The 20,576-nt window shown below is 44.2% G+C and overlaps 2 protein-coding genes across 3 annotated transcripts in view; one reads left to right on the top strand and one right to left on the bottom strand.

Moving 5' to 3' along the window:
• Positions 1 to 4,101, bottom strand: part of DIS3L (DIS3 like exosome 3'-5' exoribonuclease) — a 114,224-nt gene extending 110,123 nt beyond the window's left edge. Inside the window, exon 1 of the mRNA XM_053462330.1 lies at positions 4,097 to 4,101. Within this exon, the coding sequence (XP_053318305.1) occupies positions 4,097 to 4,098 (2 nt within the window). The 5' untranslated portion in view covers positions 4,099 to 4,101. The remainder of the gene's footprint in view (positions 1 to 4,096) is intronic.
• MEGF11 (multiple EGF like domains 11) overlaps positions 1 to 20,576 on the top strand; it is a 106,638-nt gene that overhangs the window by 37,619 nt on the left and 48,443 nt on the right. For both annotated transcript variants that reach the window (XM_053462327.1, XM_053462328.1), the window contains 4 exons: positions 6,068 to 6,314; positions 6,599 to 6,719; positions 6,811 to 6,947; positions 20,232 to 20,444. In XM_053462327.1, the coding sequence (XP_053318302.1) occupies positions 6,068 to 6,314; positions 6,599 to 6,719; positions 6,811 to 6,947; positions 20,232 to 20,444 (718 nt within the window). The remainder of the gene's footprint in view (positions 1 to 6,067; positions 6,315 to 6,598; positions 6,720 to 6,810; positions 6,948 to 20,231; positions 20,445 to 20,576) is intronic.

Here is a 20,576-nt window from a genome sequence, read left to right as displayed (position 1 = left end):
GGAATGAGGGGGGATGCGGCGGCGCACGCACAGATCCCCACGAGAGGCTCACTCACAACACACAGCATCCCTTTTTCATTTCCACCAGTATACGGACGCTGCCTCCTCGCTGCTTACTCATTAGATCTGGCCAGCGAGTTATACATAATTAATTAGCAGAATCTCTGGGCACAAACCTTGGAGCCAGAAGCTGCAGGAACAGGAGGATCGCGAGCCAAGAACATCACCAAGAAAAACCCTGCAGGAATTTAACCCTTCCCCTGCCCCGCACTGCATGGCATTTCAGTAAAGCAGCCCCATTCATTACCTTCTGCAACTTACTGGTATAACGGAAGGATTCTAGAAGACCGCTACAACCAGAAACCGCAAGGGGAACAATCGTGAAAGGGCTCACTTGTGAGATGTATTTCCAGGTGGTCCACCAAAAGATCCCGCGCGTCCAAAGAAACAATAAGCACAGAAGTACACTGATGGGACAATAGGTGGATCTAATCTTAGACAAGTAACGCTTAGCGCGCGGTGTTAAGGAAAGCAACGGGAAAAAAAATCTATGTTCGAAATTCAAGTCACAAAGCTGACCTCCACCTAATGCGTTTTGTGCGCAGCGTGCACTGTACGGCGCCTCTCGTATTGAACGTGGATTTTGATTTTTTAATGGCACTTAGCGATAAACGCTAACTACTGACTACTTGACAGTGCAGTGGCCACTAAAACAGTAAGATGTATTCAGACAGATGACACTCACTCTGAAATGTTGCTTACAGTAAATGAAATTATAGGAGGACTGACAGTAATCTTCTCCTATGAACCCTGGATAATGAATTATAATGCATCAAATCCCGTACTGCAATTTCATTTCCAGTTTGGTAATTTATAGTGTTCCTTTGTCGCCGCCCTGGAGTAGACCTAACAAATGGAGCATTTATTGACGCGGGTCTGTCTCTTGATTTACATTTATTTAAATGTGTCCTGCTTAATTTTACACCCGCTACAACTGGTATTCTCAAGGGTCCTTGGGAAAAAACTAAAGAAAATGCTGAATACTTTTCCCCATGGTCAAGCAACCATTCTGCTTCCTGATAATTAGACATTGGTTCACTGTATAATTTCAGATAATAGGAACTAAAATGCTGCTTTTGTGTCTTTATCTTGCAGCTTTAACCATTTTGATGCCAGTGGCTGACGCCGCACGTTGCTGTAGACGGCTATTATATAGCATTGTCAGCGGTGCATTGTGTGGGATACTCTGCGGGTTTTCCCCGTGAATCAGAGATAGAATTTGGCAGACGTGGGAACGGCTCAGAAAGTGCCCGGTGTCTGCCAAGGCTAGCATAGACTGATCCGCTTGCGTTCAGCAGCTCCCGCTCTCCTTCTGTCTTCAGCAAATCGATAACATCACAAACTCTGCAGCTGATCAATAACCTCTGATTAATCCGCTCGCTGCTGTCGGGTATATTTAGCGCATCATAATTAGAATTATTAATTAGAAATAGGAAATCGATTGCCACATGTATGCCAAAAAAGTCATCACAATCAAAGGGATGGAGTGACGCTGTTACATCGTCCTGACATTGTGTGTCTGTGATCGCAGATAGTGTCACATGCTGTTACTTGACACAAATTGGTGTACAGAGTTGATTCTTTTTTTTATTTTTTTACATCATAAAATTAACTTTACCCAGGTTTTTTTTTTTTTTTAGAATTTTAAGTTTGGTTGTGATTAAGAAGAAACTTAGATAGATAGCAGTAAAGTAATAGGGATGAGCTACCAAGCAGCCAGCCATGGCGTAGTACAAAACGTCATTCATATCAGATTAAAAGAATATGTTTTCAAAAATATTGTGTTCCTTATAAACTTTAGTTTTTGCACATTGTAATGTTTTCAGTCAGCTGCATATTAGCCATTTGTATGTGTTTTAGCTCTGTTTGCTTAGCTTATTCTACCAGACACACATGAAACAAGTTAATCATCCAGCTGGACACGCTGACCAATGCAGTCCATAGAGGGGCAGACTTCATTAGCATTGCCATAAAGAATCATCTCAGTGTGGTGTTTGTCACCCAAAATATCGCATGACTAATAGCAATGGCAGCCTCCAGGTCTACAGATAGAGGACGTTTATTGGAAGAAAAGGAGATCAGATTTCCTTCAATAACCTACATTATGACATACACAGCACTGGATTTTATGCTGAAGCAGAAAAACACATTTTCCATATTTTAAAAAGTTGTCTTGATTTGTTGTCATTTAAAGCTTTGTCTAGTTATTATGTAACTCCTGATAATCTGCTATCATATTGGGTTTACATGTATTCATAATACATGGTAGTCACACATATATCTATATATATATATCAGCAATATAGAGAATACTGCTACATGGCCATTATATGCCATTATATCTCTATCCTGCCATTCTTAATAGATGTTAGAGCTCCCCTGCAGTTTCTAATTATACACAGTTAACTGGCGCTTGATACATTTGAATATATGAAGTATGAATGTCAAGGATACTTTTATTTTTCTTTTTATATACAATGAGCTACTTCTATAGCTCTCCATGCAGCACATACGCAAGAGATTTGAATTACCAAGCCTTGGTTTTGACCCTTGCTTCCTATTCCTACGCAGCTTCCAACAATCTGAGTCTGGGGGATTTGAAGGACTGTATTCGTGCTGTAAAGGGGACATTAACCCTTATCTCCCACCTTTAAGAACCTTTTCAAGTGGGAACTAATACCTGTGTGGGTATCTCTGCCTACCAACTTCTGTCGTCAAACAAGTCACAAGTAGCTCCCAGCAAAACACAGCTGAGCTTTGGTCTGCCAGACCCCTAAACCGTTACAAAGGCACCTTGCTATCGTCATAATAATAAGGCATGTGAAACAGGCGCTTATTAAGCTATTATCGAATCGTTCTGAAATGCCCTAATAATGTGTATTGTATAATTATTTCATCCACTCATGATGCCTATTATAGAGTTGTTATAACATATACTCTTTATATCTATTGCAGTCTCGCTATAATACCGATGTGTTTTCCCTTTTATACACTTAATGCCTATTACCGGCTTGTTATAATATTCCCTGATAACATCCTCAACAGAGTCGTAATAGCACTGATTATTTTTCGTTTCTCTAAACTGAGTCAGGGATGGAGCTACTATATAAGATTATTAGGTGGCTACTTAGGGCCCCCGTTGGTCTAAGGAGAGCCTTGTAGGTTGAAAGGAATATATTGCATGCACGTCACTGTATTTTTGTTGAAAATAATTTTGTGGTCATTAGTATTGATATTCTTGTTTTTGCACAATTATTCTTTTGGTTACGTAACAATAAATGCTTTTACTCCCAAAATACTAAAGTTGCTCATGTTCCCATGACTTTTTTTTAGCAGGGATAGCTTAATGCCTGGGTTATTTTAAGGGGCAACTCTTCAACTTTCCAATAAGCTCTGAACTACTGTGCATGGGACATCCACGATGGCTCATCGCACCGAGAACAGAGGCGCACAACTCAGCCGCTGATTGCTGTGTAATGCGGCCGCTGCATGCCTTGCGCTGAATAAATAATGTGGATTCAACGCCACATCCTAGGAGCGACCGTAAGCAGCAAACAGATGGATTTTAGGGTCAGAGGATTTTAGGGTCAGAGGAAAGTTCATTTTCATGCAAGCCTTGCCTGTCGTCTGAACCCTGCCAGTGATGTATACTACATAAAGCAGCCCATGTAGCATGAATAAGTAAATTGTGAATGCAGGTATGACCCCCGGCGTGCCCTGACCAAAGCAGACTTGCAAATCTACCTTCATGTATATTATGTCTCAACAGCTCATATACTGTTTGTGAGGAATAGGAACATAATTCATGATTCTCGTGAAACAAGGAAGACTTTCAATACATACAATAATATATGTGCGAATCGCCAAGTGAGGATTGGCAAGCTGGCGGATGCACTCTGGTAATGTCCACCCATGTTGCAGGGCAGTCTATGGCAGCCAAGCACAATGTAGGAGTAATACTGAATTCTGCCGTTGTATGGCTATACATATTGCTGGGCTGCACTTGCTATACAGTCGTGCAGTATGGAGCGTTCACATGCGTCCTCGTTTCAGTGGCTGATTTATCAGCTATACATGCCTTGTTCTCTTTAACCCCTTAAGGACAATGGGGGGTCCCAAAACCCATTGAAAACAATGGATTTTGAGCCCATACATGTACGGGCTTTGTCATTAAGGGGTTAAGTTGGAAGGCACAAATATCTGTTTATATGTGTTCTTTACAGATGTACTTTGCTCTGACCAGTTCACGTACTGATTGCTATCCCCTGTGCCGCAGGAAATGTGTCCGAGCTGTTTGAGATGCGATTAAATTCATACATTAGATGCACATTTCTGTTTCTTGTCTGGGTTTTCCCTTTTTCTTTTCTTTGGGAGAAAGCACTTAAATAAATCCCCCAAGTCATTGCCATTTGCTCCTATTCACTAGACTGCAGAGTTTTTGTGTCTTAGTAGGACTCTGGGCCTGCGCTCCCATAGATATAATGATAATGCCAGTTAAGTGCTGGAAACATACAGAAACAACCCTTGTTCCTGTGGACTACGGGTAATACACGGTCAGTGCCAGGTACAGGGATAGGCAAACCCTGACACACCAATGCTGGATGTGCGTTATGGGATTTGAAGTCTAAGGCGTCTGGAATGTTAAAGAGCCAAACATTTATTTGGTTAAGACAGACCATGTAAACTCTGTATGTTAAGAAGAGGTTACATTAAGTGTATTAAGCTGTTTTGCCGTGGGAGAGAGGACAGGAGACATGGTTTTATAGGGAATAATAAAAAACAACACATTTTACAGGTCGCTGATGGTTTGGCGTGTATGATTTCTATAATAAGACAGACTTGGGTAACTAAGTGAGTAATGCAATATGACATTGCACTGGTTTCAAATGGTTCGGTCTGTGGTCAGAGAGGGCATGTGTCAGTTGCTTTCTTGTGGGTGGATGGTCCCCTTGTCTCTATGCTTTACCACAGAGGGAGCGAGAGGAAGGGGGAATACATTATCATCCGTCCACTGTGTCCGTGGTACCCCGGGCTGTCAGGCAGCATGTGGGAGTTGTTCGGTTGTGGGTGGATGGTCCCCATATCTCTAGGCTTCGCCACACAGAGAGCGAGAGGAAGGGGGAATAAATGATCATCCCGTCCACTGTGACTGCGGAACTTCTGGCTTTATTATCTAGTTTATTACACAGGAATGTATACTTTACTATTGTGTGAGTGCAGTTCTAACAGACATGCAGAATAACAATACACCGGCAGATATTGAGGATAAGCGCATTCACGGTGTAACAATGTAAGGCAGACTTCATACACATACATCTTCATACCTACTGCAATTACATTTTCCGTCCTAATCTGTAAAAATAGCTTGTGCTGAGATACCCCCTCCCAGATCGGATTTATTCAATTCATTCTTCAATCTGTGCATGTACCTAGACACCCCTAAAGTAACTTCAAACCTCCAAAACTGGGCATGTACAACAGGTCTGTCCAAACTATCACAAGATCCATCTTTTCCAGGATGGAAATCTTGTTACATAGTGACACCTTTTTTAATTGTTTAGTTTTTTCAAGTTATTCTTTCTACTTTATAAGTTCGATTATAACTTGATTGCTACCCTCCGATTCTGTGGGAGCCATCTATAAAGGTGATTCCAGAACAAAGTTTCAGCAGTGGACTTATCGTCATGGCAATAAGTTGAGGCAGTTGATACAGTGATAATCACTTTATGTCCGATGTTCATGGATGCAATTATTTAAGCAGTGAAAAAGTCACTGAAACTAACATAAAATATATATGACAGGTAAACCATCACCCTGCCTCCTACACCTGTCATAATATCTTACCATGAACGCTTCCACTACAGGCTTCTTCAGGGTTTCAGCCAAAGAGAAGAAGTCTTTAGTTAAAGATATAAAGCTTTCAGGACGTCGGAGTATTCTCCTGTATTCTCTCCGTGATCCCCTGTCCTGCTGTTTTCATACCCTCGCTCTGCGTGTTTCCTTGCAGGTTGTGACAGTGAGCACTGGGGGCCGCACTGCAGTAACCGCTGCCAGTGCCAAAATGAAGCGCTGTGTAATCCCATCACTGGTGCCTGCGTTTGCTCGGATGGATACAGAGGATGGCGCTGCGAGGACTGGTGCGACCCAGGGACCTATGGTAAGGCCTGCCAGCTGAGGTGCCAGTGCCAGAATGGTGCAACATGTGATCACAGGACCGGCGAGTGTCACTGCGCCCCGGGATACACAGGAGCTTTGTGAGTATCCGGGGTTGACAAACTCAGTTTTTGTTTATTTTTTGTAAGCTATATCATGAAACTTGATTATATTTTCAACAATAGGTAATCTATACAGTATCGCTCTAGTGCAGTATTTGAAAAAGTTGCCTCTGTTTATAATTAGGTAGCTCTCGGATGAGTAGGGTAATATAATGAGAGAAGAGGAGAGAAATGCTATAAATTGCAGACACTGGTTATACGGGGAAGGAGGGACACATGCTGTGTGTAAAGTATAATTTAAGTTGTTTTTGTACCACCTATAGCTGTGAAGAGCTTTGCCCACCTGGGAGCCACGGGGCTCTGTGTGAACTGCGCTGCCCTTGCCAGAATGGGGGAGTCTGCCATCATGTAACTGGAGACTGCGCGTGTCCAGCCGGGTGGACGGTACGAATACTCTTTGTGCCATATGCCCAATGCATTCCATCTTCCCAGCCAATCAGAGAACAGCACTGTATATCTCATCTACGTTTCACAGGGCTCCGTCTGTGCCCTGCCATGCCCATCTGGGAGATACGGGATGAACTGCAGCCAAGAGTGCCAGTGCCACAATGGTGGCCAATGCGACCCAGTGACCGGAAGGTGTCAGTGTGCAGCAGGATACACGGGAGAGAGGTAAGCACATCTATTTTGGCCCATATATATTTTTTGCTATAGTTCTTGTCAGCAAATAACCTTGACAGCATAGCCGTACCGGCCTTATGATTGCATTCATACCCCTGTGGAGGGAGGCTCCATACTACTGGACTAAATGCAGGGAGACTCAATACAGTCAGTCCAGGTTCTTGTCTTAAAAGCACAGTAAAGAACAGAGAAACAGCCACTAAACGCTTACTTAAGTATGGAGTTGAACATTTCAACGCTCTCACTTCATCGTGCCTTATGAAGGGTTGACCTTGGAGAGCATCTTCTGCAAGAAGGACTAAGGTGGCCCTGCATAATGCATTGTTAATATGGGAACCTTTCTAGTCTTACTGATTGAACTATATTAATCCAATTAATCCAATATAATACCATCCATATGACACGTTTCACGCTATTAGTAATGTATATTCTCTGGTGCTTACTAATAACTATTAGAGAGCTTGCACTCTTGCATTCTTAGAGCCTTCTTTCAACCCTTGATGTGTCTGTGATGGTAAAGTCGATTTAGTGTACCTCGTCTTCTTTCTATACATTCAACATATACCGCTAGCTTCCATCCATCAAATTTACTTACTTTTAAGTGGTTGGCGATAACAACTCAGGTATCTTTCTTCTTCAGTTGGCATCAATAAAGTTGATTTTTATGACCCAAATGCATATTTTTTGCATTTATTGGCATTACATTTTAGATCCCGTATTTTAGACGGTTCTTCAAACTTCCTTCAATCATTATTCAGCTCATTATTCCCCTAGGAATGCCATCTCTGTTTCACATTCTTTTGTTATCATCCGCAAAAAAAATATATGCTTTGCCTTCCAAAGTGTTTGCAATAATACACTAACCACCGAGGAGCAGCACAAATAAGTAGCATTTCTTCTGAAAGCGTACCACTGGCCAAAGCACTCAGTTTCCTACCTCCCAGCAAGCCGTTTGCCCGGCGTCCAATCTAATGGCTATGCGGTTGTACAAGTTCTTTGTTATCCACGGTATAAATGTAGACATTACACAGTGGAAGTGGCCATACTTGACAAGCGGACTCGTATTTGTCAGCCCTGTGCGGCACATACTCTACCTACCACCGTAAGTGATTTATTGCATAGTTGATATAACAGCTCGAACCCATGGTCCATGCTAAAAAAGCAATTTGATGCCTCCTTATACAAGGTTTATTTTATCGCTTCCCGAAATAAAAGCTCAATCTTTCAGGTCCTTGGAAGAAGAACACTGGTAAGCATGAGGAACGGCACATTATTCTAAGTTAATGAAGCCGATCTTATGTTTTTGTGTACTTCCCCCTGGTGGCTATATATAGGCTTCCCGGTCGCCTAGGTTACCGGTGTAATTAATCAAGATTCCTTGCTGTCAGAAATTAATGGCGATCGGAGGAAAAAGGCAGGAAATCAAAGTAAGACAACAATTTGCTTACATTGCAGTTCAATAAACTGATATTGTGGGCAGTGTCAGCATGAGGCACAACTTAATTTAAGCAGCGTTATTGATACACAAATTGCTATAATCCTGCAATTTTATCACAATAATGGAGTAACGATATAATCGTAAAGATAAAATAGCAGGCCGTTACTGTCAGGGCTGCAGATCATATCCCAGTAACGGAGCGCATTAACGTATAGACCCATGAGCGCTTTATTAAAAGAGTGGCGGAACCTAAAGCATGATACATTAACGAGAAACACTTAGAATGTGTCTGTATGGAACTTTAAGCTTTGAGAATGATTTCACTTATAGTCAACTTATTCAAGTGTCATAGGTGGGGAAATGCAAATGAAAACCCTTTCTTTCTTCCAATACCTCTTCTTTGGAGTCACATGACGGTTCTAAACCAAGTTATAACTATTAAAAAGTGTAAAAAAACAAGACCATGAGACAGTAGGATATGACAGCACTAATTGCAAAGATAGCTGCAATGGCTACAATAAATATCCCATTATTCAGACGTCTATAAATCTATAAATACTCTGTGAGCCATATGCATTCAATGTTCAGGTGGCCGCCTGGAACACCAGAGTCTCCGTTTATCAAGAAACCTCTTTTTCTCTAACCATAGAGGATGCCCCATGTTGTCTGTAAGACCCCCCACCCGCTCTTTGTATTGTCCTATAATATACTTGTTAATGGTATTTATGTATCCCAAAAAGGCATCTTTTCTACCATGAACAAGTTTGGAACGTATGTCATAATAGCTGAGATCCTCCATTCTTTTAACTTCTTCTGCCTTCTGTGAACCCTTTCTAGTTCTGTTATGTATTTTTTATAAGCCGGTGCTTAAAATTGTAATGCGGGGAAGACAAAAAAATAAATAACTTGGCTATTAGATAATGATTCTAAGGCCAGCATTTAAACTTCTTAATGAACTGATTTTCAAAGTTGGTCTCCATTGCAGGATTCCAGGGCCTCCATGCTTGATGCTCACATGCAAGTCCAGGTAGAGAGTTTGGTTTCCACTCCCTGGCTTCACTACTCATTATGAAGGGCCATCACTGGCCTCTAGCAAGAAGGCCTGAGCTGGCCCTGGGTAATGAATAATTTAATGGGTGAGAAGACACTGCAAAAACCTCACTAATTTAACTATGCATTATACGGGGCACCCAAGCTCTTCTGCAGCAGAAGCAATTCTTCCCAATGTATAGGGAAGTGAAGGAGCTGAAACCACGGCTCTCCTACCAAGTCACCTTTTAGTGTATAAACCCCAAAGCGTCACCGTCAACAAAAGTAGTGTAATTTCAACACAATTAGTGTTCTTTGCACCTATGGATAAAACGATTAGCTCTAGAAAAGCAAAATCAGTATTGCACTAAAATAGAAATGTGATCTAATTTACTGTCATGACTTATTTAACAGACAATCTATAAAAAAGGCTCATAGTAAAATTTCACTAGAAATCTCTGATCGTATTACATAGATTTAAAAAGATTACCGCGAACCACGAACAGGTGGTGTGTTCTTAAGAGACAGATCTGTGTATCTAAAAGGTACTAAAACACGAGAGATATACATTTTTATGCTATGTGGTGTAATGTAAGGATTTTTACATGACTTACCCGACTTGGCCAAAATGCAACTAGACTCTGTTAGCATGCAATCAATAAGAAACACCTCCTTTAACTTCAGCAGCAGTGCCCAGTGTGCCGAACGGTATAATTATTTTGCAATTTCTATGGAGCATTATAATATGCTAATGAAAATAAAATGGTATTATAGGTCATTTCAAGTTCTGTGCCTGGCAGAGTGTAATAGATACATGGAGTTGTGCTTTCTCTATTAAGGGCCAACAGTGGCAGGATTCTCCAGCAAAAGGGCCTGAGCGGTCTCTGCATGATGCGCCATTAAATGGTTGATGGTGATTTGGATGAATCTTACTGATATCACTGTACATTATAGGGAACCAGCCAAGCACTTCCCGCAGGAGACGCTTACTGGAGTTGGGCCTCTATAAGTTGAAACCGCAACTCTCCTAATAACACCCCCTTTAGTGAATAGATCCCAAAGTGTCTCATTGCTCTTTTGTATTTGGTTGCTATCGGGGCCAGACTGGGGATGAAGGGGCGGCCTGGGCAAATCACGCAAGCGTGGCCGACGGCTGAGTATGACAGACCATATGTTACGTTGTTTTTTCCACGCAGCATGAGTCTGGGCATATCCAGCCAGGTCGGGCAAGTATGGAGTGCTGTTGACCATTGGCCCAATGGCTAGTCCAGGCCTGGTTGCGGAACTGATTCAGACCAGTAGTTGCCTCTTATTCCTGTCAACATCTTCTGCAGAAGACAACATTTCCAGTTGCCTTCCAGACTTATATATGTGTTTCCCAGGAATGCCTATTGTTAGGGTGGATAGGGGTGGATATGAAGGTTATCATTCATTAACAAGATGGCCGCTCAGTATCTAGCCACAATCTGGCGCAGGACGGAGTGCGGTGTGCTTGCTTAGTGAGCTGTGTGATTGATCCAGCGCTCTGCGTGTGCGTCTCGCGGTGAGGGGAACGCGGTTCCATCCTCCTGTGATTATCCGTTGTGTTCATTAATAGGGTGTTTGTATAAAATTCATTAGCAGGCTGAGCGGTTTGATCTCTAACTAAACAAGTTAGCAGAATCACTTGTTTGTGAGGGGGGGAGGGGGAGCTAATTATGTAAAGGACATGAGTCGTCAATATTTAATTTCCAGTTTCTGTATCCTTGGAGCTGATGAACCCTTTAACTACTTGTGCGTCAGCTGAATACATAGCGGCTTGAAGAACACATGCGCAACAATGTATATCAAGCCTGCCAGCCACAGAGGCAATGAGAACTGTGGCAATGTGCCACGAATGGGCATTCTAGGGTAACAGATATATATGTGCGAATGTATGGATGTACAGTAAATGCACATGAATATAATTAATAATATACATGGCTTTATAAAATCTACACCTTGAAGGTTTTATTACACTGGATGGATGTGATCAGGAATCACAGTTAACTGAAGCTGATAATCCGAAACTGTTATCGTATACATTTTTGGGAGGCCGAGAGGTGTTTCACCAATCTGCTATTATCATACCCGGAAATTAGCTTAACCCTGACTTGTCATTAATTAAAGATACGACCATGACGTACCTGTAACAAAAGCACTAATTGAGAGTCTTAGGTATGATCACAGCAGCGTAGTATTGGAAGGGGTCAGCTCCAGACCAAAGAATCTGCCTCCTCACCCTGAGATTGGGGCAAAGAACCCGAAACTGGAGGGTCAAACCCTGAAGGTTTCCAGGTATTCCTATTATACTCATGAGGTAACGGGGCAACCTGTGTGGCACACAGCTCATCTACCATGCCTCTGTGTGTATGTCAATGGGAGCATGTCTCACACTACAATATGGGATTCCTTCATCCAATATTATTGCTAAACCATTAGTAGGTTTCAAAAGACCCTACATTTCCTGTGGGACAATTGGGCCTCATCTTATTGAAACCTAGAATTTAATGACCGATAACATAAAATCTGCACGGAACTCTGCTATACAAGCTTCACCACAGTGACCACTTACTCTTATCGGTTTGTTTAGATCTCGGACCTTTCACGAAAGGGTCATATTCCTACAAGCAGTGGGGACAGGGACACTCTAGATATTATACTGTATTGATTTTCTGTTTCTCCCCAAAATGTACTCATCCTTTATTAATGTCTCTGGCAGAAGATACCGCAGAGCCTTTGTTATGATAAGTACTAAGTATTCAGGAGGCACGTCCTAAAACCTTTCTCCCAGATGTACAGCCTTGTGGCCTCTGACCATCTTACCTGACACCATTTGGTACAAAGATGCTAAGTGTGAGGTTCTAGCTCAAATGCAGATATTACTAATATAGCTTATCACTGGCGGTACCAGGTCAATCATTTCAACAAAGCATTGTTCACTTCTAGCTAGCTGTGTAACTGTTAACAATGAAGATGGTCAAAAAAAGGTCCCGAAGAAGCATATTGTGGTTACTTAAGCAGGATGGCAGGAAATCAATGGCTGGTTTTAAAGACCCCAAAAATATGAGGCACGATTACCCGTATAGAATGCACTTCATTCCACACACCATATGAATTTGCATACGCTTGCCGTCTTGGTCAAGTGCTGCCAGCAGAGCTGCATTCTGGCCTTAGGGCGGCAGCACCTCTTCCACCAAACTGGAGGAAGAACACCCTGTTGGGTAGTCAGGCTCCCCGGGGCACAGATGTTTAATGGGGTGGTTACAAATGGTACGTTTCAACTATAGAGGACTGTGCCCAGCGGGTACAGCCTCCACAGCATGCTGTTTCAAGGTGGTGCGCAGGTTTAATAGGTAGGACGCCAGGATATAAGATATTAACCCAGCGCTCACCTGGGTTAATGCAAAGAAAAACTGAACATTGAAGAACCCTTTTACCTGGCAGTGTCTGATCCAGTCAACTGTGTATATGTGTGCCAGATCCCAGCAGGTGTGAGTTGTGCCAGTTACATTCCCTGCGCCGACAGAATGAGCTGGGCTGGTGTTTCAGGCACGATGCGCGCAGGAGGAGAGGGCAGGCAGCATGTGGTCCTCGGCCGACAAACATATCAGCTGCACAAACACAGAGAAACCGGTAATTACAGATCGGGGAAAAAAATGCATCCTAATGCTCATATGATAACAATTTGTCTAAAAATTGGAAGGAAATAATAATAAAAGGAGCATGAGAATCCCTGAAGAGTCTGCGCTGCCTTAGCCACCAGAGACATTCTTTCTGCTATGAAAATATTTTTTCAGTTTCTTGTCTGTAATTGAACGTTTCATAGGCTGGCACTGATGCGTGCCAAGCAAAGTGCCTGGAATGCTTTAACACAAAGCAAATGAAGTCTCATTCTGCTATAAAACATAAACTACAACTATTATTAAACTCAGGTACTGGAGGTCACACAAGTGTGAAGAATAAATGGTGTTTTGTCTTGACCCTGTGTGCATATTATCTGTACCAATCAATGTATTCTGCCCTTTGGTTAAAGCTATCCTGGCATTTTAAGAAAGTGGCGTTTTATGCAGAGATGTAAATGAATGAAATGCAGGATTTATTTCTTAAGGCACAAGACACTCTGCCTAAAATATTGATCCCTCCAAGACTTCTAAAATCTAAAAGGGGCTCAGTGTCCCTGACAGCTTCCTAAACAAAAAATGCACATTAACGTACTTTGTAAGTTTTTAGTTTTTAATTCTGGGGGGATATAATCTTACCGTTAGTAGAAGCTGCAGCTCCTATCCTCCTCTGTGTTCCGCAGTTTCATGCCACTGATTGGCTACTTAAAGCAGCGAATCAGGAGAATGCATGTAAGTTAGAATCAAGGGGCAAATACATATGATGGCTAGAATGTCCCTTTAAATGTGTTCAATTTCAGGAGAAATCTGCTTTGATTCCACTGAATATAATGATGAACAAGGGAGGGTCACTCTGGTGTAAATGTCAAATGTAGTCTTATCACCATAGTAATTAAATGAATGGTCCCATCTGCTGGAACATTATGATGGTTACCCTGGATGTGCTACATGGAATAAACCCCAAAGTCTAAGTTCTAAGTAGATTCTGTATAAAAAGTGATTCTGGTGCAATGTGGTCTTATCACCATGGCAACCGATGGAATGGTCTATTGAGCATAGGCAGGAGCTTTGCACCAGAATCCCCTTTTATGCATAATTCTAAGATTTTACTAGTCTCATGACGTAAAGTCATGATTTTATTAAGGACACGGAGGCGAGTATTATAATGCATTCTCTTTCTTTATTACTACTCCCTCAGCAGCAAAAAATACAGGAAGTAGTTAACCAAAGAGAAAAAACCATATATCCAACATATAACAGTTCAGCCAATCAGCAGTAGATCCAAGTGTATCAAAGGGTGAGCCAAGCTGCTGCACTTCCTCTTTTCTTGCGGATCCAATCAAACCGGAACCAATAAAACGTAGACAGGAACAGGCATCTCAAGGAACCGATAACTTGCTGGGAGCATCCAGAAGACATCAAACTGAAACAGAGAAATATGACACCGGTAGAAATCGTGGAAAATGCCACACATCAGGAGCAAACGAGGTAAGACAATGCGATTAAAATGAGAGGCAGGACATAACAGCGATGTATGATAACACAGCAGAATAAGTGAAGGATATGATACGAAACGACAATCGAAAATCTGAATCAATATACTCACCCAGCCAACGACGGGAGGGAAAAGAAAAGGGGGGGAATAATACTCGCCTCCGTGTCCTTAATAAAATCATGACTTTACGTCATGAGACTAGTAAAATCTTAGAATTTTATTAAGGACACGGAGGCTCCTATTATAATGCAGTTTCAAAGCTGATCAACCAAACGTTCAGAAAAATGACGAATAGGGTGAAGATAGAACTCCCGAAATGTAGTGTCCGAAGACCAGTCTGCAGCCCTCAAAATATCTTCCATACGACAACCCAAGGCCACAGCCTTGGACGCCGAAGCACTCCTAACAGAGTGCGGAGAAAATATAGAAGTGTCAACACCTGCCCGATGTAAAATCCACTTCAACCACCTGGAAAGAGTGGAAGAAGAAACAGAAGCATGAGGCCGACGAAAAGAAATAAACAAGGGAAGAGAAGAGGGATCCCTAAGATCTCTAGTGCGGCTCTCATACTCCCGAAGGCAAAGAACCGGACATAGGAGAGGACGAAGAGGAAAGGATGGATAAAAAACCGAAGAGATATTGGTCTTAGTCCGCCTAGAAATATCGAACAAAACACCATCGGGACGATAGACTTTAGCAGAAAAATCCAAGGCCCTGACATCAGAAACCCTCTTGCAAGAGAGCACACAAAGAAGAAGCAAAAGCTTAGCCGACAATTCCTTAAGAGAAAGCTCATGATTAGCAGACCAAGATTCAAGGAAACGAAGCACAACATTAACGTCCCATGTAGAGGAGTAACGGGGCACAGGGGGTCTGGAAAGCCGGATACCCTTGAGCAACCTACATACCAAAGGATGGCGGCCAATAGGAATCCCATCAAGAGGAGAGTGGCCAGCAGAAATGGCCGAGCGATATAAATTAACCGTACGGTACGCTTTGTTATCATGAAAGAGCTCCGTAAGGAAAGACAGAACCACATTCAAAGGGGCCGAAACGGGATCCAATGACCTGCCCAGGCACCAGCCAGACCAGGATCGCCACGCTGAAGCATAGGCACGTCTAGTGCCTGGGGCCCACGCATCTGCCAGGAGGAGGAGAGTTCGTTGTGAAACACCCTCGACAGACCAGGGTCCCCGGAAACACGCCAGGCCACCAACTGGAGATTGTTCCTTAGGATCAGATCGTGCGGACGACCGTCCGGATCGAGGAGCAGGTCTTGGAAGGTCGGGAGAAGTCTGGGAAAATCCGTCGACGTCTCCAACAGCCTGGGGAACCAGGGCTGAGACTGCCACAGCGGAGTTATCAGAACCAGGGATACCTGGAATCGTGTCATATGCAGGATCGTCCGCGCAATCATGCTGAACGGAGGGAACGCGTAGAGAAGGACCTTCGGCCACTGTTGGAGAAATGCGTCCGTGGCCATCGCCTCTGGATCGGGCCTCCAACTGAAGAACCTTGGAAGATGTGAATTCAGGCGAGACGCAAATAAGTCTATCTCCATCGGGCCCCATAGACGTTGAAGGAGGGCAAAGACAGACGGATGAAGGTGCCAATCCCCGGAATGCCTGAGAAAACGTGAATTCCAGTCCGCCGTGGTGTTGGAAAGACCGGGAATGTGAACTGCGGTCACGGAGATTCCATGAAGAAGACAGTACCTCCAGAAATCTCGTGCGAGACATGCCAACAGTTTGGACTTGGTGCCCCCGAGATGGTTGATATATCTCACCGCCGCAACGTTGTCCAGCTTGAGAAGTATGGAACAGGTGGCCCCGGACGGCGCCAGACTCCGGATGGCAAACGAGCCGGCTAACAATTCCAGGCAATTGATGTGGAGCAGGGACTCTTCTGAGGACCATCTGCCGCCTGTAGATATAGTCCCGTAGCGCGCTCCCCAACCATGTAAGCTGGCGTCCGATTCTATAACCACGTCTGGAGTGGTGCCGAAGATGGCTCTGCCATTCCAGGCTTCCATGTGGGACAGCCACCACGTCAGCTCGTCCCTGGATTCGGCATCGAGAGAAATACAATTTTCGTAAGAGGGAACCGAAGACAGAGAAGAAGTCCGTAACCTTTGCAGTGCCCGGTAGTGAAGAGGACCCGGGAAAATGGCCTGAATTGAAGAGGACAATAGTCCTATCATCCTCGCCAGTTGCCGCACGGTCACCGTCTCTAAACTCAGCAAGCGCCTGATCTCCTTCTTGATCGCCACGATCTTGGAAAGAGGAAGGAAAAGAGACTGTTGCACGGAGTCTATCTGAAATCCCAGAAATTCCATAATCTGGGAGGGAACGAAGCAAGATTTTTCGCCATTTATGAGAAAACCCAGGGACTGGAGAAGGTGAAGAGCCCAAGCGAGATGTGAGCGGAGGAGCGTCGGGGACTGAGCCAGAATGAGGATATCGTCCAGATAGATTATCAGACGTACTCCCCGAGAACGAAGGAAAGCCACCACCGGTTTCATGACCTTCGTAAAACACCACGGGGCTGATGACAGACCGAACGGAAGACAGGCAAACTTCCACTTCTGGCCTTCCCACACGAACTGAAGGAAATCCTGATGAGAGTCTGCAATCGGGATCGTAAAATATGCGTCCTGAAGATCCAATTTCACCATCCAATCCCCTGGTAACAAAAGGTCCCGGAGACAATGAATTCCCTCCATTTTGAAGTGGTGATACACCACGAACGCATTGAGGGGTCGAAGGTTGATGACCGGACGGGAACCCCCTCCTTTCTTGGGAACCAGGAAAAGCGAACTGACAAACCCTGGGGCGAGCATGGGGGTTGGAAGAATAGCCCCTTTCTGAAAAAGTGACCTTACCTCGTCGGAAATCAGTTGTCTCTGAAGCAGTGGAAACCTTGGGGAAGGAGGCAGTCGAGCCTGTCGAGGAAAAACGGTTAATTCCAACTGATAACCCTTGACCGTATGCAACACCCAAGCGTCTGAGGTAATTAAAGCCCAAACGTGGGCAAAAGCCGCTAGTCGACCGCCCACCTTCACGGGGGGGGAGGGAAGGACGAGAGGACTTACCGTAAGGACGTCTGGAGGCAAAATATCCTCTGGAACCTCTGGTGGGTCCAGGGCGGCTTCTGGAAGGAAAGAAGGGTGTCGACCGCTGGTCCGGGAAGGCAGAACGTTGAGAGAAGGAGCCTCTATAGGTCCCGTGGAATCTGGAACCCCGGCCAGACGAACGGCCCCTGCTTCGTCCGGCCCCTGCAAAAACTCTAGGGGCGAAAACTCGCTTCATAGAAGACTGAGCCTTATCGAGGGCCGTAAAAGTCTTTACAAAAGAGCCAACATTTTTGACAAATGAGTCACCAAATAACAGGCCTTTGGCCGATGGACCCGGCTCCTGAGTAGCCATATTGACCAGTTTGGGCTCAATCTTGATAAGGATGGACTTGCGTCTCTCCGCACACAGAGCGGCATTAGCGTTGCCTGTCAGACAAACCAAGCGCTGAAGCCAGCCCAGCGCCTCGTCAAAATCAAAGGAGTCAGGAGAAACTTTACCAGCCTCCAGCAATTCAAACAGTTTAGTGATGGGGCCCAAGCTGTCTAGGAGTTTATCCTGACAGTGGCGAAGGGAGAACTCTAAACCCTTTCTGGGTTTCCAGCCTGTCTTAGATAGAAACTGTATGATTTGAGGGTCAACCTCAGGAGTCTTACAGACCTCATCAGGTACTATGGGTCTGGGGCATTCAGCCCTAAGTTTACGTCTACTCTCCTTTGTGAGGGGTTTGCGCACCCGGAGAGCGAGATATTGGGCGATATGTGCCGGGGGGTCCCATTCAGCAGAACGCGGGTGGCGTAGGTTATCTGGATCGAATAGGGGATTGCCCTGAGGGTCCCTTACATTAACATCGGTCTCACCAGATGGGTAAAGAACCCGGAACAGTATCAACCCCAGAGGGGGATAAATCAAACTCAGGGGATTCGCCCTCATCAGAAATGTCAGAACCGGGATCCTTATATGAAATAAGGTCATCACCACTCTCATCAGATTCTGATGAATCAACCTGAGCCTTAGCTCTTTTCCAGTGTCTGGCCGTTTTTGTCCGGTCAGGGACTCTTTTGCGCGGTGCACCAGCGCTCTCAGTGACAGGAATAGGAACCTTGTCCATCACGACAGTAGCATGGCTGTCAGTCAGGAGTGGAGAAAGGTGTTTAGATTTAAATAAGGCCTTTTTGCCTGCAGCAGGAGCTGCCACAGTAGTGGGAGCTGAGGCCACAGGAGCTTGTATCAAAGCTTGTTGTATAGATTGGGTTATAGAATGGGACATTGCACCCATGGCAGAGGACAGGGCTTTAGAAATGGAGTGGGACATAGTAGCATCCAAAAGGGACTGGAAATCCTCAGATGACAGAGGCTGAGCATCATCATGGGTTCTAATGGAGGAACCTGCAGCCCCAGTAGGAGCAGTCTGATCACTAAAATGATCCATAATACTAAAAATAGCAAATACCGGCAAATAAATGAAAGCAAAGGGTTGATTAACCCGAGAGGAAACACCTGTGGAAAAACGAAGGAGCTGAGAAGACTACCGGCGAAGAGTACACAGCTGGAATCGCGGGAAACCAGAAAAAAGTGCGCGAACAAAGATGGCCGCCGTACGAGTCAGTGCGCATGCGCGCACGAGACTCGCCGGCAGAAAACGAAACCCGAGATGCAAAAGCTCCGAGAAATGAACCGCAATACCGGCAAAGAAAACCGGAGGAACCAGGAAGGTAAGAAATCCGTAAAACGGCCGAAACCGAAGAAATAAACGAACAGCAAAGGTGGCCACGGGGGGGGGGGGTGGGGGGGGTGCCGGCAAGGCACAAATACAAATGAAAACGAATGGAAAAATAACTGAATAAACGAAGAACAGAAATAAACAGAAGCAATAATAAGTCAGAAGCAATAATAAGGCAGAAATCAAAACGGATAAATGAATTGAATAATAAAGCAAAAATCAAAACCAATCATGAATAGAATAATACAGAGCACCGAAATACTTAACTGTCCGCTGAGGGAGCAGCAAGAAAAGAGGAAGTGCAGCAGCTTGGCTCACCCTTTGATACACTTGGATCTACTGCTGATTGGCTGAACTGTTATATGTTGGATATATGGTTTTTTCTCTTTGGTTAACTACTTCCTGTATTTTTTGCTGCTGAGGGAGTAGTAATAAAGAAAGAGAATGCATTATAATAGGAGCCTCCGTGTCCTTAATAAAATCCCCTGGCAGCGAGGCTGGCACACTGCACCTTTCCCCACATTATTATTCTAGATTCCATTCCATTTTATTTATATGTGCCAGCGGATTCTGTGGCGCTCCTAGAGTAGGGTAGAGCAAAAATTAACAATAATATTAAAATTGATAAAAAATGTTACCATACATTTGGAATTACTAGTACAGAAGCAGAAAAGGGCCCTGCTCTTGCAAGATTTTAATCTATTACAGTTTTAAGGATTAACAAACCGCCTGCAATGCCAATGTAATTGTGTAGTTGGCACTGCCAGAGCGAAAGAAAGCTCGGCATGTGTGGTTTAAGTAGGAATGTGTCTGTGCTTAAGTCGCATTGTTCAGTTAATGCTTGCTGTTTACCCAGGTCTGCTCTCTGTGCCCTACAGATGCCAGGAAGAGTGTCCAGTTGGTACATATGGGTCCCAGTGTGCGGAGCGATGTGACTGTCAGAACGGGGCCAAGTGTTATCACATTAATGGGGCATGTCTATGTGAACCCGGCTTCAAGGGCATCCTCTGCGAGGACCGCGTGTGCCCCGAGGGGCTTTATGGCTTGAAGTGCAACAAGAACTGCCCCTGTAACCTCACCAACACCCGTGGGTATGTCTGCCTGCTGCAGAGTGTGATAAACTGGTGATGCCAGAGGCAAAGTCAGTGCGGCTCAATATGTTGACATCAGAACACTTTGTAAACCAATTGTAAATACAGATTAAAACTATGTATGAGCTGCCG

This window comes from Spea bombifrons, chromosome 4 (assembly GCF_027358695.1).
Source record: "Spea bombifrons isolate aSpeBom1 chromosome 4, aSpeBom1.2.pri, whole genome shotgun sequence".
Lineage (NCBI taxonomy): Eukaryota > Metazoa > Chordata > Amphibia > Anura > Pelobatidae > Spea > Spea bombifrons.
This window is presented reverse-complemented; position numbering and strand designations above follow the sequence as displayed.